The sequence below is a fragment of the Octopus bimaculoides genome, chromosome 14 (genome assembly GCF_046866305.1).
Source record: "Octopus bimaculoides isolate indiv1 chromosome 14, ASM4686630v1, whole genome shotgun sequence".
Classification (NCBI taxonomy): domain Eukaryota; kingdom Metazoa; phylum Mollusca; class Cephalopoda; order Octopoda; family Octopodidae; genus Octopus; species Octopus bimaculoides.
In genome coordinates this window covers 57,023,670-57,040,920 of record NC_142941.1, presented here as the reverse complement: position 1 = coordinate 57,040,920, position 17,251 = coordinate 57,023,670, and the positions used below count along the sequence as shown (strand labels likewise).

Here is a 17,251-nt window from a genome sequence, read left to right as displayed (position 1 = left end):
AAGTGGAACCCTCATTGATCGTTGAAACTAAGGAAGTGCCAGTTTAAAATGTATACACACACGCATCTGCACAGTTTCTGACAACCAAGTTTCACTGTCACAGTTTTGACCAACCTGAGGCTATGGAGGAAAATGGTTAAAGTATCACCACCCAGTGCAATGGAAGCCAGAACATGGGATTCCAAAGCACATGACCACACATATACTCACGTATAACATCACAGATGTGTGTGCGTATGAGCATGCGTGCATGCATACACACAATGGATGAAACTAAACAGTATAACTAGTACGGGGAATTTAGAAATTCAAGCTTTCTTTATTTTAAACAAAAACTAAGTGACACGAACACTTCAGTCCAGCTACGAAGGCCAAAAAATAACAGAAACTTGCCACAAGGCAAGTGCATAGCAGGACAGATCTTCAAAGGAAGAACTCCCATCTGACAAGTGTTTTGGCCCTTATACCCGACACTCTACAAGAACAAGGCCCACCCGGGTCATGACTCTGCTTTCCAAGATCCTGTCTCCAGCAGGATTTCAACCTGGATCGTTCTTTTGTTCCTAGCTCTATGCTTCAGCCCACCAGGCCACTCTGACTGACAAAGGAACCAGTACTCCTCTTCCTTCTATTCCTGTAAATAACCAATGGAATCCATAACTAAGTCCGTTGGTCATTCCTCTTCATCTATATCCGCATTCATCTCTTTTCAGCAACATCAGACAGAGAGAAGGGGGGGGGGGGGGGGCGAAACAGATCAAACACACACACACACACACACACCTGTATAGAACTTTCAGTGTTTGGAATATCCCAATAAAAAAAAAGGAAAAGTTTAAGAGAGAGAGAGAGAGAGAGAGAGAGAGAGAAAGAGAGAGAGAGAGAGAGAAAGAGAATATATATTTCAGACTGGATAGTATCAATAACTTTGAAATTGGTAAACAGGAATAAATTAAGGCACAGGTGTTATGATGTGTGTAGGAGAATTTTCATCAAAAATATTAGAGAATATGGATATTTTGCGATATATTTTTTATTACTAAGAGGCACAGAAAGAGAGAGAGAATCAATAAGAGATATATAATTGCACAAAGAACAGACAGAGAGAGAGAGAGAGAGAGATAAGGCAGAAATACAAAAAGATAGAGATGTGAAGGTGCATGTGTGGATATAAATGTAGAGAGAGAGGGTGGCAGGGGAGAGAAACAGATGACTGGGAGGTACTTTCAGACCCCAATATTAGCAAGAGAGAGAGAGAGAGAGAGAGAGAGAGAGAAAGAGAGAGAGAAAGAAAGAGAGAAAGAGAGAAAGAGAGAGAAAGAGAGAGAGAACAGAAGAGTAAACATCGAAGAAGCCTTAAAGAAACAAGACCAGGTGTTTTGGAAAAAAAAAATTTTAATTGTATAACCAGCCTTAAAAAACAGTGCAGCACATTGCTAAAATACAGCAGAAGATGCACTAAACACTATCTGTTGCGATTAAAAGAACTATATTCCAATTAAGCTGTTTTTCAAGATTATATCTTCAGCTCAAAACTGCAAAACTCAATTATTTTATAAAAAGATTAAAATATAAAAAAAGCAACTGTAATAATAATAATAATAATAATAATAATAATAATAATAATAATAATTGTAAAAAATTCATTATTTCTTAATTAATTTCCAATGATCTGGTTATCAATATGAGTTTATTACAAAATAGAACACTCTGAGAGAACAGACAACAACTTTTTTATCAAATATTTGAAGCTTTTGAAATTTAATTATCTATTAACTATCTTTGGCTTTCATTAAAAAATAAATAAATAAATAAACAACAGTAATAATAACATAAAAAGGTAATATTTTTGGCTGTCTCTATTCAAAACAGCAACAACACCTGGTACAGAAAATGGTAAAACTTTAATTGGAAATTAATAGAAATTAAAAAAAAATAAGTATACGCTTGAGCGTGTTTGCGTGTACATAGATGTTTGTGTACAAACACACACATGTATATGTGTGTGAATGTACGTATGGCCTCAGCTGAAATTTTCACAACAGCCTGCAGAAAATTTCACAACTAGCAAAAATCTAAGTGGTTTATATATATATATATATATATATATATATATATATATATATATATATATATAATGTAAATGAAATAATTTACGGACATAATTTCAATTTTGTTTTGAATAAAGATTATAGCAGGAAGTAAAATTTGGAGATAATCTGGAGAAATATTCTGGAAATTCTTAAAATTTCAGAAATACTCAGAAATTACATAACAAAACAAGAAGATTAGAAAGAAATTGAATAAAATGTTATTAGGAGGTGAGGAGGAAATACTATTTAATTTATTATTTCATTTCATTCCAAAACCAAAGTTAAGTTCCTACGAAGTTTAGTTCCTTTAAATGAAATTAATTGATGGGCCCACATACACCCACGAGGACTCGGACATGTTTAAGGGGATTGGCAATGGGACTGCATGGCATTCATCCATTTGTCATATTAAAGAATTGTAGAAATTGGATGGCCAAGATTGTAACCTGCTATTTTCCAGTACACACAGAACAATGTCTGAAGTAGGTATAACAGAGGAGAAAATACATTCTGCAAATGAAATAAAATAATTTTATTTGATTTCACTAAGATTTGAACTCCCTATTGTGAAACTGTAAAGTCATATGTTTACCTAAGTGGTCAGCTGTCTTGGTATTTAACACCTTTCATGATGAGGAGGGTGATCATGGTGCTTTTGAGAATTTCCTTTTTGACAATTCAAAAGAGCCCTAATAACATTTTCATGGAAATGCTATTTATGTCTTTCCTCTCCAAGACATATGAGTACCATATTTGAAGGCATATAAGATACACCTTTCCTCCCCTAAAATGTCTCAAAATATAAGCCCCACCCTACCACAACTCTTTATGCAAAGCTGGGACTCCCATAAGAGTTAATGCACAAAAGCTATTTTTTTTTGTCTAGAATATGTGCTGGGGTGAGTCAAATATGCCTGTGAATATTTTATACTGCCAAATACAGTTAAGTATATGTATGCATACATTAGCATACATACATTTGTGTGTTCATTTTATGTGTGTAGTTTTATAAAGGGAGATAGTGATATGAAACCACGAGCGAACTCCATTTCTCAGTGCTTAACTCTGAAGACTGAAACATAAATTTACCATGATCAATACTCTTGGGTGAACTTTTGACTTAACCACTCCCTGGAATTGCTGGCCTTGTGCCAAAATGTGAAACCAATATTTATATCATTCGTCAGTATGTTAACAGACTTATTCATTATAAGTAAACTGAGCCAATTAAAGAGGTTCTAGTTAGCTGCTTCACCTGTTACAAATAGCAACCAAATACTGCTATTGATCCAGAGCAACACACCACCAACATCATTATCAATGTGTTTGATCTCTATGCTGAGATGGGTTGAGCAATACATACACCCATCCTAAAATGCCAGAATAGACATAGACAATGTAAATATTCTAAGAATTGGAATAGGAAATGCTATACAATTAAAAAAAATTGTTGTCAAAAACACTGTACAGGAACAGTTTAATCTACAGCAATGAAGAACTGTACCAAAATCCCTGGCACCCTCCATTATGAACCATCTATCATTAACTGAGAAATGGAATGATGTAGGTGAAGAAATCTGCTCATGGAATTAGGAGAAAGGAAGGAGACTGGCAATCAGAAGGTTCCTTTTTCATGTTGCTGATGTTATTACAAGAATTTTCACACCAAAACTATTTACAAATTTCTGCTTGTATAAATATAAGCAAGCAGACACTCAGTTATGTTATCTGATTGTACGTCCTCCTTTATCATCACCATCATCATTCCTGCATCTTGTTGCAGCTAATTGTTCTCTTGTCCAAAGACTTTCATCATTTTATGGTGGCTGGGTAGTGTGGTATAGCAGTAAGTTCTTGGGGGAAAGAAAGAAAGAGAGACAGAGAAAGGGAGAGACAGAGAAAGGGAGAGACAGAGAAAGGGAGTGGTTCATGCAGTAGAGGAAAGACTAATTTCAAATGTCACAGCTTCCAAGTATTATATGAAAATTGAAAGAAACTAAGAAAAACCAGTGAAGTGGCTAATAGTAGGGAGAAAAAGGAAGAAAATTGCCTGGGTGTGTTTCTATTGAAAGAGTGAGTGGGTGTATGGGAGAGCAGGTTTGTCTGTTAGTGTCTTGTCATCTGTCTGTATGCTCTACATGTGGAAGTTGAACCCCACTGTGTTTTCATGACTGTTTGTGTCTGCAAGAGCAGAAATTTTGGTATGAGTATGTGTGCCCATACAAGTGTCAGAATTAGTATGAGTATGTGATGTTCAAGTGTATATGAGAACCTGTGTTTGAGTGTTGGCTTAAAAGCGTGATGGTGGGCGATGCATAGTAGTGAGACGCATGTGTAAGACATGATAAATTTAGATCAGTAAAAAGAACTTACAGTAATTCACTAATACAACTACATTACATATAAAGTGGTTGAAAATAAAAGGGGAGAAAAAAAAAACGAGTGGTGAAGGTAAAAAGCAACTGAAAAGCAATTTTTGTAGCTTATTTTATATACAAAGGATTCAAAAGACGTCACTGATCACTTTTTTCTTTTTCTTTTTTTTTTTTGTTTGGTTTCTACAACTACTACAGAAATTGAGGTAGGAAAAACTTTACTTGCAATTGACAAAAATGACGACCACATAAATTGAAGATCTTTTTTTTTTCTAACCACATCAAGCATTGTCACAAAAGATACAATATCAATCACAAAACTTGCTAAAAACCAAAGGCTTGATGGCAGGGGATAGAAAAGAGTAACCCCTCTTTATGAGAGGAGTAGTTGAATAAAGAGGGTGGCAAGTCAGGTTTGTAATTCAAAAGGAATATCTTTAATATTAAAGTTTGCATTTCAGAACTGACAGTTCAGTTTTTTTAAAAAAATTTCTTCAATTAACATTGAGTTCTAATTAATTATGGAATTGCCCAAGTGGATTTTTTGTTTTAAACTTCAACGCATTAATAAAAGAAGTAAAGAAAAATTTCCCAATTAAATTTTCTCAACTAACTGACATATTTATATCATGCATTTTATGACCCATAAGTTTCACTGGTTAAAAACTTCCACCGGGCTAATCACAGATTCATTGCATTTCCAATGACAAGAGTGACAACTGTGTGTCTTTGCAACCCGGGCAAAGTTAAACACCAAAAGAGTCTTTGTACAAATGCACCATTGCATCAGTTTCCTCACTGGTAGTGTGTACAAGTTTTACCAATAAATATCAGTAAAAAAACACACACACATATATACATACAAGGAGGATGACAATGGCTTTGACGTTTTGGCAAGCTAGCATTCATTAGACAATCCAAAACTGTGAAGTCCATGAGGTTAGTGACTACTTGTAAAAGTCTAAAAAGTGTACTCTACAAAAAAAAAAGTACTGAATAATTTTTCAGCTTAATGTTAAATTTTTATTATAACTTGAGATATCGAAACAATATATATACATATATATATATAAATGCGCGTGTGCATGTATATATTATATATGGTGAGCTTCCTCATAATTTGCGCCTGGTATTGAGCTCTATTTTCTGTGCATTCACTTGCTTTTATATGAAAAACCTGAACAGTATTAGATGTAATAGTTATGCTACAGTATCCTTGTTATCAAAGTCTATATTTGTCAGTTCAAAAATTACAGCAGATCTGTAAATACTTTGGCAAAATTCAACAAAATGATATTGATGTAAAATTTTAAAATTAACCTCCTCAACATTTTATTACACAAATAGAATCAATGCTTTTCAACTTTGCCTAATTAGATGCATCTTTCATTAGTTAATTAATTAATGCCATTTGCTTCCGGCTAGTACCACATTCTCTCTATGCTGTATACGAAATGGCTGATTCAAGAGGGTAGTAATGCAAATGCAAATTAATGCTAATTAGTTGTACAGTGATCCTGCTGCTTACAGAGATAAGCTGTAGCTTTGATGGCACTTGTGTTATAAAACAGAACTTGGTAGAGTGAATGAAACATGAGTTAGGATATCCTGGTCCATGACATCAATACCATATGGACTCAAGCCAACAAGGAATCCTCTACACAGCCACTCAACCAACATGAAATAAAAGCGAAGTCTTCCTCAAATTACACCAAACTCTCTTATATAGGAATGACACAACAGATAACATATTCCAGTGCTTGAAAATGAAGACAAGAGGATGGTGACCACAGCTTGAAAACATTTCATGAAGGCCTTCTAGATCCGGTTTTCTTTTTTAATTTTTGCAGGGTGTGTAAAAAAGGGCAGTACACACGGCCTTCATAGGCACTCCAGAGATTAGCACAAGCCCCCTTCTCCACCACATACAGTGACAGAATGGGTGATGAAATCAAGAGAGAGAGAAATGAGGCAAAAAGTGCCTCAGTTGAGGTGGCATGAGACTAGTTCCAAGGAACAGAAGCCATTACTATAGGTAGAAAAAAAAAACAATCAGAAAGAGTAGACAGCACAGTGGGCCAGATGCTGGAACATGTCTGTGAGAGACTTTATACTAGTCAGTTGAGTAGCCATTCTTTGGATGAAGTTTACGATATGCAGCAGCAGTTTTACAAGCTTGAGGCCTAAACAATTATAGGATGGACAAGGTCAAGTATGACAGAATTTAGTCTAGTGCAGTTATTACTGTTAGTGGGTCACTTCTCCCAATACAACCAATGATTTTAATTTCAAAATTAATTATTGCAGGCAGGAGGCCTAAGGGTAGACCACAAGTGAAATGGTTAGATTATATCCACAGACACAGTTGGTCACAATTAGGAATCCAGCAGCATGATTTAATGACAGTTGCTTTTGATAGAACCCCACTATGGAGGTGTCACTTGAGAAATCTACACCTATGACCCTCCCAGGAATAGCAGGCAGTGAAAATGGAGCAACAGATTATTAACTGTTAGTTGTTATCATATATTTTTACTTAGTGGCTGTGTGGTAAGTAGCTTGCTTACCAACCACATGGTTCTGGGTTCAGTCCCACTGCGTGGCACCTTGGGCAAGTGTCTTCTACTATAGCCTCGGGCTGACCAAAGCCTTGTGAGTGAATTTGGCAGACGGAAACTGAAAGAAGCCAGTCGTATATATGTATATGTGTGTGTGTGTGTGTGTGTGTGTATCTGTATCTGTTCCCCAACATCGCTTGACAACCAATGCTGGTGTGTTTACGTCCCCGTAACTTAGCGGTTCGGCAAAAGAGACCAATAGAATAAGTGCTAGGCTTACGAAGAATAAGTCCTGGGGTCGATTTCTTCAACTAAAGGCGGTGCTCCAGCATGGCCACAGTCAAATGACTGAAACAAGTAAAGGAGTATTTTATCATTCTCCCTGCTATTATTATCAAAGCAGAACTGTTGGCACATTGAATAAAACATTTAGTGATATTTCTTCCGATTCTCTAGATTCTGAGTTCAAATCTCACCAATGTCAACTTTGCCTTTCATCCTTTCCAGTTCAATAAAACGAGTACTAGTCAAGAGCTGGGGGTCAATGTAATTGATTTGTCTCCCCTTCTCAAAATGACTGGCACTGCACCAAAATTAGAATATTTTATTATTAAGGTGGCAAGCTGACGGAATTGTTATTGTGTTGGACAATATACTTTGTGGTATTTCCTTCAGCTCTTTACATTCACTGTTCAAATCTCGCCGTGGTCAACTTTGCCTTTCAACCTTGCAGGGTTGATGAAATAAAGGTCAATGTAATCGACCAGCTCCTGCCCCTCAAAATTGCTAGTCTTGTGCAAAAATCTGAAATAATAATAATAATGATGGTGGTGGTGGTGATGAGGGATTCTGCCATTGAAGATGACATATGAGCGTTCAGCTTTTGCTGATCGACCTGCACAAAGGATTTGTTTATAGGGATCAAATGTATTATGTGCTGTCCATTAGCTCACTACCTTCACCAAATCAATGTTCCCTGACCAAGTGCATGGCGTGTCAGGTGTCAGAGTGATTGCAGAGCAAGGTGAGATGAAATGTTTTGCTCAAGAACATAATGCACCACCCAGTCTAGGAACCGAAACTAGGATCTTGCGATCATGAGCACAACACCTTAACCACAAGGCCATGGATCCTACTGGTTAGAGTGTTATAATAATAATAATAATGATGATGATGATGATGATGATGATGATGATGATAATTATTATTGTTATTATTGTTATTATTACCAGTTTCACTGGACTGCAGCTGTGCCGAGGCACTACCTTCAGCAATACATTCGATTGCATCAACCCCAGAATGAATCCAAACTGTACCTGAACAGAGGATGTAAAGGTGTGCATCCAAACAGCATAAAGTATGTAGTCCAATGGCTCTACAAATTGTATTAGTCCTTATATTGTGGAAAGCTGGGTCTTTTGATTAGATTCCTTTACATGAATATGTCAATGCAGTTAACATTTTGTCTTCACATCTCTTAATTCTCACTAGATTTTGTACAGTTAACATCAAACATCAGAGCCAAAATGGTATCTGAAACTGGTTCAAACCACCACAAAGGACTTCTCCCCCTCTCTTTTTTTTTTTTTAATTTATATTTAAATTGTTTAACAATCAAATTAAGAAGTAATAGTAATATTTTTATGTTTCAATTTAACAAGTATTTAAAGCTAAGCCTTCTAAATAAATAGAAAAAAAAAGACAAAAAATAAAGGGAGACAAACTAAGAGGCTCTAATATCTAATTATATATATATATATATATATATATATATAAAAACACAGTGACTTACAAAGCCACAAATAATTTTATACAGGAAATAAAAATTCAAATAAATAAATAAATAAACACAGTACAGTTACAAATTAATATGAACACACGAAGAAAAGAGCACTGACAGACGATGGAGAATTATAGATAACAAACAACATACCCATCACTGACTTCCCATTTATTGACGATGTCCAGTTTTCTAAAAGGTTGAAAAGGAGGAAATGACAGTAACAGACTTGACAATATTTTTAGTGATGATGATCTCAGACAGGGTTGTTATTTTTTTAATTGTTTTTATCTTTATCCCTTTTTTTTTAAAATTTAGTAAATACTTTCCATCATCTTCCAACACCATCCCCTTTTTTTAAATTTTTTTTTTTTTACAGCAGCAGTCACAAAGAAATAGAAAATAATACCACATACATTTTTTTTTTTTTAAATATACAGTAAAATAAGACGCAAAGTAATGAAAATAGAGATCAGATTATATATAAGAAACTTTTAAAACCTTCATCTATCACGCTAAACCTACAACAGGGAACAATCTCCTATCCAGTAATTTGCAATTCTGTTCCACCTCTTTAAAGAATGTTTACATGCATGTGTGTAAGAGACCAGAGAGATAGATAAAAAAAGAGAGGTATATGAGACTTTCATTTATTTATGATGGCATGTGTGCATGTACACACGTGACAGGTATATTCTTATCTATACAGCTTCCCACCAAAATAATTCTCAGTTATATTTTTGTTGTGTCTTGGGAAGAGTCATTATGCCAATTTAATCTGCACATTAAAAAAAAACAATTGATTAACCAATTTAACAATAAAGAACTGGAACTGAACCTGTGCATGTGTTGTTGTTGTTATTGACATAATGAATCTCCCAAGACACAACAAAATTTATTTCAACACACGAATTCACATCAAGAATCTTGCAAACCAAATACAACAAGGTCTGAATTATGTATTTTTTTTTTTCTTTTTTGCCTTTAAAACATAAGCTTGAACTATCAAAGAAACTCAAAACTGGTAGGTTTTCTGAAAATCAATGCTTCTTTTTTTCATATTTACAACAGCCTCCACCAAGAAATGACTTCAATGCGGATACTCCTCAATCTACCAGCAATGGCAGCCAAAATCTCTCTCAAAGCACACACAGTCATTTAAAGAAATATATATATATATATATATATATATATATATACACACACACACACACATATATATATATAAAACAAAGAAATGCCAGACAATGTAAATCCTAGATACACTGCTTGACAAAAAACACGGGATCTTCAGAGGATTTAGTTGGAGCAAACCAATGACAAAAAAAAAAAAAAAAAAAAAAAAAAGAACATTTGCAAATATAACCAACTCATAAGACTTTTCATTGTTCTCTGGTCATTGTTCAATGAAAATAAAATCCCAAAAAACTATCGATTGACTATCTCTAAGGTACTTCATATATATATATATATATATATATATAAAAGAAACTATTGATTAATTGATTATCTATAAGGTGTATCATAAAGAAAAATAGAATTTTTCACCCAGTATTCTAGGTCTTTGTTTACTTAGTCAAAACATGATTGTTAATTTGACAAAACATGGCAGCACTGCTCACGTCAACCTGTAGTACTTGCTTCCATCAGGAGACAAAAAAAAAGAAGAAAAGATGGTAGGGAAACAACATCTAGAATCAATATGATTTTTCTATTCCCCACCCTCAAACTGAAATACATATTCAACCTTGACAAATATACATTTGAACATTTTATATTTCAATAGATGTTCTGTGCATTTCCCAAGGGACAAATTCACTGAGTTATTTATCAGTGTATCTCGTAAGAGAGAGAGAAAAACAAGATGTGCATGCGTATGTGTGCATGTGCATCATCTCTGTCACCATCCTTTTAATGTCCACTTATCATCCATCCTCACATGGGTCAGATAAGATATTTTCAGGCAGATCTACAGCCAGAAGCCTTTCCTGTCACTAACCCTTATTTCCAAGTAAGATAATATTTCCCTATGGTCAGACATATTTAGATGAAAGATTGGAAATGAAGGCCACTACTTAAATGATAGCAACTATCATATAAAACTACCACCCAATGTCAAGGCGAAGAGACAGTAACACACACACACACACACACGTTTCTTTCAAGCCACACCTGCGCCTTACATAAAATACACATACACAAGTAAAGCAAAATTAAATATTTCTTTCTCAATGCTGAATGAAATACAAAAAACATTTGCACAACTTTACAAATATATTTATATAAGCTTGTCCAACAGACTTTTTAAAATTTGAAAACCACAATTGACACTATCAAGAGATAAAAGTAATTATTAATGACTGTCTCTATATTTTAGGTATGAAAGAAAGATTAAGAGGCTATCATACTTTTTCACAAAGGCTATAAGTAACAAGTTGTCAAACAAGTGAAACTGAGAGCAACCGTGGGTTGAAACCATATCAAGAATTTACCTCACCACAAATGCAGCTCTTGTATTATAGCATTGATCAAATATAATATTGATTCCTTTTCATAAAACGAGAATTTTCTTTCAGAAAAGGCTTTTGTGCATGTATGCATGTGTGTGCTCACTGATCGTTACTTTATCAATTCCTCAAAGGTAAAAATGATCTCAGAAAGATTTTGACGTAACAGCAAGTAGAACATCCCTACCTCTCCTATCAGTTTAATATTACACTAACAGGCAGCAATTACACATGAATACACATGTACACACAAACAGGTCATGTTAACCGTTTTGTTATGTTTCTAACACACTTACACACAGCCTGTGAGTTTTAATTTATTTGAAATGGAAATATTTCAAGGATTTGTTAAAATAGCTGTCATGCTTGCTTCTATTTATTAATACACAAAACCAGAGTTTAGAATACAGCTTATAAAAAAAATTCTTCCATGAAACTATAAAGAAACAGTTACTCACTAAAGTACTGAAGAATCAAGTTATCATCTTCTGATAATGAGATTGTTAACAAGATTTTAATTTAAACATATAAATAGTTGACTGGCAAAATTTGTGCAGCATCAGGCAGGCAAAATATCTCATGGTTACATTCTTTTTATGTTCAGCTAAAATCCAGCCCACCTCAGTGTTGCTTTTCATCCTTCTGATATTGATAATATAAAAACCAGTTCACAAGAACTGGGGTTAAAACATAATTAACTATACCCTTGAAAGTGGTGCCCAATTATGGTTATGGTCCAGTGGTTGGAAGCAGTAAAAGCCAGTAATGAATTCTGGAATTGCCACTGAGATGTGCTGATTCAAACAGAGCCCAACAAGGTGAACATAAAAAAAACTGCTTTTTATTTCATTTATATCACCTACTCCATTGGGAAAATGTTTGACCAAGTCTCTGAAATACCGCCAGATACAGGCCTATCTTGAATATGAATAAACCCTAAGTTGTAGCACAAATGAATTATAGTAACAGAGAAAGAATATTGCAAACAGCTTCAAAAGAAATCCTTTACAATTCATCAAAGCCATGCTTCTCCACAAGTTGAAAGAGAAGAGAATAGTCGAAGAGAGCTGCAGAATGTTTGATTTATTCCACAAAGAACACTGCAAGTTTTCTCAAACAGAACTATTTAGAGTCAGGGCCAGCCCTAAGCAATCTAAACTATTATCAAAAGCCTTCCAACAACAACCATCCTATCTAATTTGCAGACACAATATCAATATATGTACAACTTCCAGAGTGTGATGATGGAAATTTGGTTTCTATTTCTAAGAGAGTGAGTGACCATGTAGATGCTCCCTCATTGTTTTGCACGTTAATTATTTGTACCTAAGGATATTGATTTTCTACTGAAATCATATGTATCAATTCATAATTCCATTCTTTCATGTCCGAGATTGAGATTACTTCAAATGCTGTTCACTGGTTATCGTCTACTACAGCCATGGGTTGACCAATGCCTTGTAACTCAAAATTGGCAAAGAGAAATGAGAAGAAACCTATCAAGAGAGGGAGAGAGAGAGAGTGTGTGTGTGTGTGTGTGTGTGTGTGTGTGTGAGTGAATGCATGGGCAGGTGTGTATTTCTGTCTCGATGCATGCAAACCGATTGGGAACAAACCTTCACCATTCATACAAACAGTAGCATTTGTTAGCAGGCTTCTGCAAAAACATGCTTGGGTAGTTCATTGTTCATTAGAGCGCAGAAGAATTATTACCCTGCTTCGAAACAGACAAGGGTTAATTACAGGTAGGACATTTGGCCAAAGAAATTTCTGCCTTGATAAAATTATTTTAACACTAACTTTCCGGTGCATGAGAAAATGATTATAGAAACAATGAGGATGCAATGACGACGACAATGATTCTTGTTTTTCTTTTTTTATGCCTCAACTGAGCTGAGCCAGTATTCCAGGCATGACCATCCCATCTTTTCCTCAGGTAGAATACACCTAATATTAAACTATACAATGTCTTGCTTTCTTTTAGAAAACAGCAAGAGTGCAATTTCAAAGCTATTTTGCTGCTATTTCTAGTGATTCCAAAGATGCTCTATCATACATTAATTTCTACCATATGCACCAAGGTTATTGATTTTTATAGAAATCATTTCCTTTCTTTCCTACGTCATAGGAGACATTGAATATGACATTATGGAGGTGAGATACAAATTCAATTTAGAAATAGTACGTTTTAATAAATAGCCAATATGATTTTGGCATTTATTTAAAACACTGTTAAATTCAATTTAGATCTCACCGACACACCCACATATATACACAAATAGGTTGATAGTAATGAGTCCAGTTTTTATCTATTCAAAGAAGCAAATTAAAGAAATTAATAAATAAAAAGCAACTGTAAAGATGCCTTGATCTGTGACTTGACCTCAACTGCCAAACCCCTTAAGCCTGTACAGTTAAGTAGTAGGCCAGTTAAAACTCTTATTGATTTGTGGATTCAGTGCCAGTGATGAGATACAAAGCATCTTCATTCCTTTGATAGACTGATTCCTTACTAACTCATCCAAGCACAATTCTTTTATCTTTAGTGGAACAGAGAGAGCGAGGAGAAAGAAAGAAAGGAATGAAGGGATGAACAGAAAGGGGAGAGCCCATAGGAGTGAGAGTGCACACGCATACATGCATGTGTGTGTGTGTGTGTGTGTGTGTGTGTGTGTGTTTGTGTCCATGTATGCATGTGTGCATGTAAAATTAAATCCATACCATAAATCTCCCTAGTGTCCACTCTAACATACAGCTGAAACCATAGTAAAGAATTTAATTATAGTCTCTCATCTATTCTCTCTCTCTCTACATAGCTCATCACAACAAGCCAACCTTCACATGGTTGCTCATTCCGCTAGACAGAGCAGTCAAATTTCCTCTCAAATCATGCTATTCTTTAAAAAGAAAAACAAAACACCTTTGGATGATACACTCAAATCTACTGTAGCCAAATAAAAGACAGGTTGGTCACAGTTGGAACGTCTTTTGGTCACAAGTCCACACAAGGCCTGAAAGTTTTGGGGAGGGGGCCAGTCGATTAGATCGACCTCAGTACGCATCTGGTACCTAATGTATCGACCCCAAGAGGATGAAAGGCAAAGTCGACCTCGGTGGAATTTGAACTCAGTATGTAAAGACAGACGAAATACTGCTAAGCATTTTGCCCGGCATGCTAACATTTCTGCCAGCTCGCCGCCTTTATAATAATAATAATAATCCTTTCTACTAAAGGCACAAGGCCTGGAATTTGACGGGGAGGAGATTAGTCGATTAAATCAACCCAGTGTTTCACTACATCATTGCCAAAGTAAAACGTCCAACTTGCTGTTACACGAGGTCTCCAGGCTAAACAAATAAAGCAACAATGTAAATAATAATAATAATAATAATAATAATAATAATAATAATGGTGGTGGTAAATAACTGTATATCACGTCAACAATGACCTTGGAAATATGCCAAATCAGTTTGTCTCGGATCTAAATTTAGTACCTACCAGAAGATGGTTTCCTAATAAAACAAATACATATACACACACACAAACACACATTATTTAAAGTTTAAAATGAAAAAATCCCATGACCAGTCTTCAAATACATGGGCTGACGTGACTTTTGTACAGCTGCAACTTTTGTTATGTAATTCAGACAACAAAACGGCTTGCTTGTCTACCATGTTAAGTTAATCAGATACCTTCTTCTCTCTACCTGTCACACACCTGCCACCTCATTAACACAAATTGTTCAAGTAGAGCAACGTATGACTGCTTCACCAATTGTAAGTATACTTTATTCCTAGTAATGTTCGGCTTTTATAGATTCTGGAAAGATCAAAGACAAGGTGCCAGCCACTAATCTCTATTGTGTATGATCTAGGCACAAGGCCAGCAAAATTTGGGGTGGGAGCAAGAGAGTTATTCAATTACGTTGACACCCCACCCAGTACTTGATCCCTCAGGGAAACATAAAACAAAGTTTGACCTCAGCAAGATTTGAACCTAGGACGCAAAATATGGGAACACTACAAGACATTTTATCTACCACTCCAATTTTGGTGGGTATAAAGGGTTAGTTGATTACATCATCCCCAGTAATCAACTGGTACTTGTTTTACTGGCCCTGGAAGCCATGAAAGGCAAAGTTAAACTTGATAGAATTTGAACTCAGAACATAAAACTGGAAGAAATGCTAAAAAGCATTTCGCCCAGCATGCTAACAATTCTGCCAGCTCACGGCCTTGATAATAACAATAATGGTCTCAAATTTTGTGGGAGGGATTAAGTTGATTACATCAACCCAGAGCTAAGCTGGTACTTATTTTATCGACTCCGAAAGGACGAAATGTAAAGTCGACCACAGTAGAACTTGAACTCAGAGTGTAGCGGTGGACAAAATGCTGCAAAGCACTTCACCCAGCACACTAACGACTGCCAGTTTTAATAATAATAATTATAATGATTATAGTAATAATTATAATGATTTCTTTCCTTATAATAATAACTTCTGTCAGAGGTCACAAATCGGGGGGGGGGGGCAAGCAATTAAATTAAACTTTGGGTGGGGGGGGGGATTTGTACTGATTTTGCCAACTTGGGAGGAACGAGAGGCCGAAACTGACCAAAGTGGGACTTTTTAAACCCAGAATGTAAAGGGGCATAACTAGATTAAATATCACTTTTGCCCCGGAATTCCACTGATTTCACCACTCACCAAGCCATTTTTCTGATAAAGATAAAAATAATTATTTCTAACATTGGCACGGGGCCCACAAAAGTTTCAGGGAAAGTTATAGTCAATTAGAGCAACGCAAGCAGTACGTTATTTTATAATGATAATACTAATGGTGATGGTGGTGGTGAGGACGATAATAACTAGGAAAATGATAACAGTTTTATTGCAATATCTCCTTCATTATCTCTGTTCAGTTTTGAAGATAACAAATATGAGAATACAGCTAAAGAGGAGTGCTGTTGAACAAGTTCTTCTAACCAACAAGAAAATCTCTGGAAACTTCTCCCACCCACAACTACCTAATTCTCTCTCTCTCTCTAAAAAGATGCTGCTTCAGGATTTTTTCAAAAATTCCTTATCAGCCCCTCCTCTTCACTAATATTCTCATGTTTGGCATTAAATCAAACCATTTTCTTGCTAAGTATCTAAGTTGGTATTTATTCAAAGTACTAGGAATTCTGGGGAAAGGAGGGAGGGGGAGGGGAAGGGGCAGAAACACTTGTGGGAGAATTAAAAAACCAAGACAATATCTAACTATGCCCGAGTGCATATGCATATGAATACATGTGTGTGTGTGTGTGTGTGTGTGTGTGTGTGTGTATGCACGCATGTGTCTGTGTGTGTAGATCACACTCCATTCATCCAAATCTAGAAATGGCTGCTTCATACTTTTGCCCAGTTATTATGCTATAGTTCCAATGTTATTATGTAGACAGCAGCACAATTCCAGACATTAATTATTACCTTGAATAGCTGCCACAGCTAATAGTGGTGATGACGGATGATAAAGTGAAGTGGGGGGAGGAGAAAGACATTGTTTCTGCTCAAAAACAATTGCCTAATATGAATTGCCTTATCATTCTTTCCATTCCATTCCTCTTCCTACTTCTTCCTCCCTCCCCTATAATAATCGCAAAAATTTTTTTTGTCTTTTTTCCTCGTCAGTAAATCCACAATGCAACAATTTCATGAGGAAATCAGTATTTTAGAATTAATCAAAAATGTAGCAGAAGAAGAGTATATATATTCATTTAACAAGGAATGTAGCTTGGCGATCAGGGCGTTTCTCCAGGTCAAGTTGCTACTTCTCAGCATCGAGAGGTCACAGCTCTGGTACGACAGACGCGTGATTAGAATGTTGCAAGAAAGAATCGCAAGATGGATTCTTCAAGCTGAGACAACCAACAGAACACTTCAGAGTAGAC

General features: G+C 35.6%; 1 protein-coding gene across 28 annotated transcripts in view; it reads right to left on the bottom strand.

The window, feature by feature from the left end:
- LOC106874741 (C-terminal-binding protein) overlaps nt 1-17,251 on the bottom strand; it is a 203,928-nt gene that overhangs the window by 65,484 nt on the left and 121,193 nt on the right. For 15 of the 28 annotated variants that reach the window (XM_089363012.1, XM_089363020.1, XM_089363016.1 and 12 more), the window contains exon 4: nt 8,960-8,998. The exons of the other annotated variants lie outside the window; for them this stretch is intronic. In XM_089363012.1, the coding sequence (XP_089219138.1) occupies nt 8,960-8,998 (39 nt within the window). The remainder of the gene's footprint in view (nt 1-8,959; nt 8,999-17,251) is intronic. 28 annotated transcript variants of the gene reach the window in all.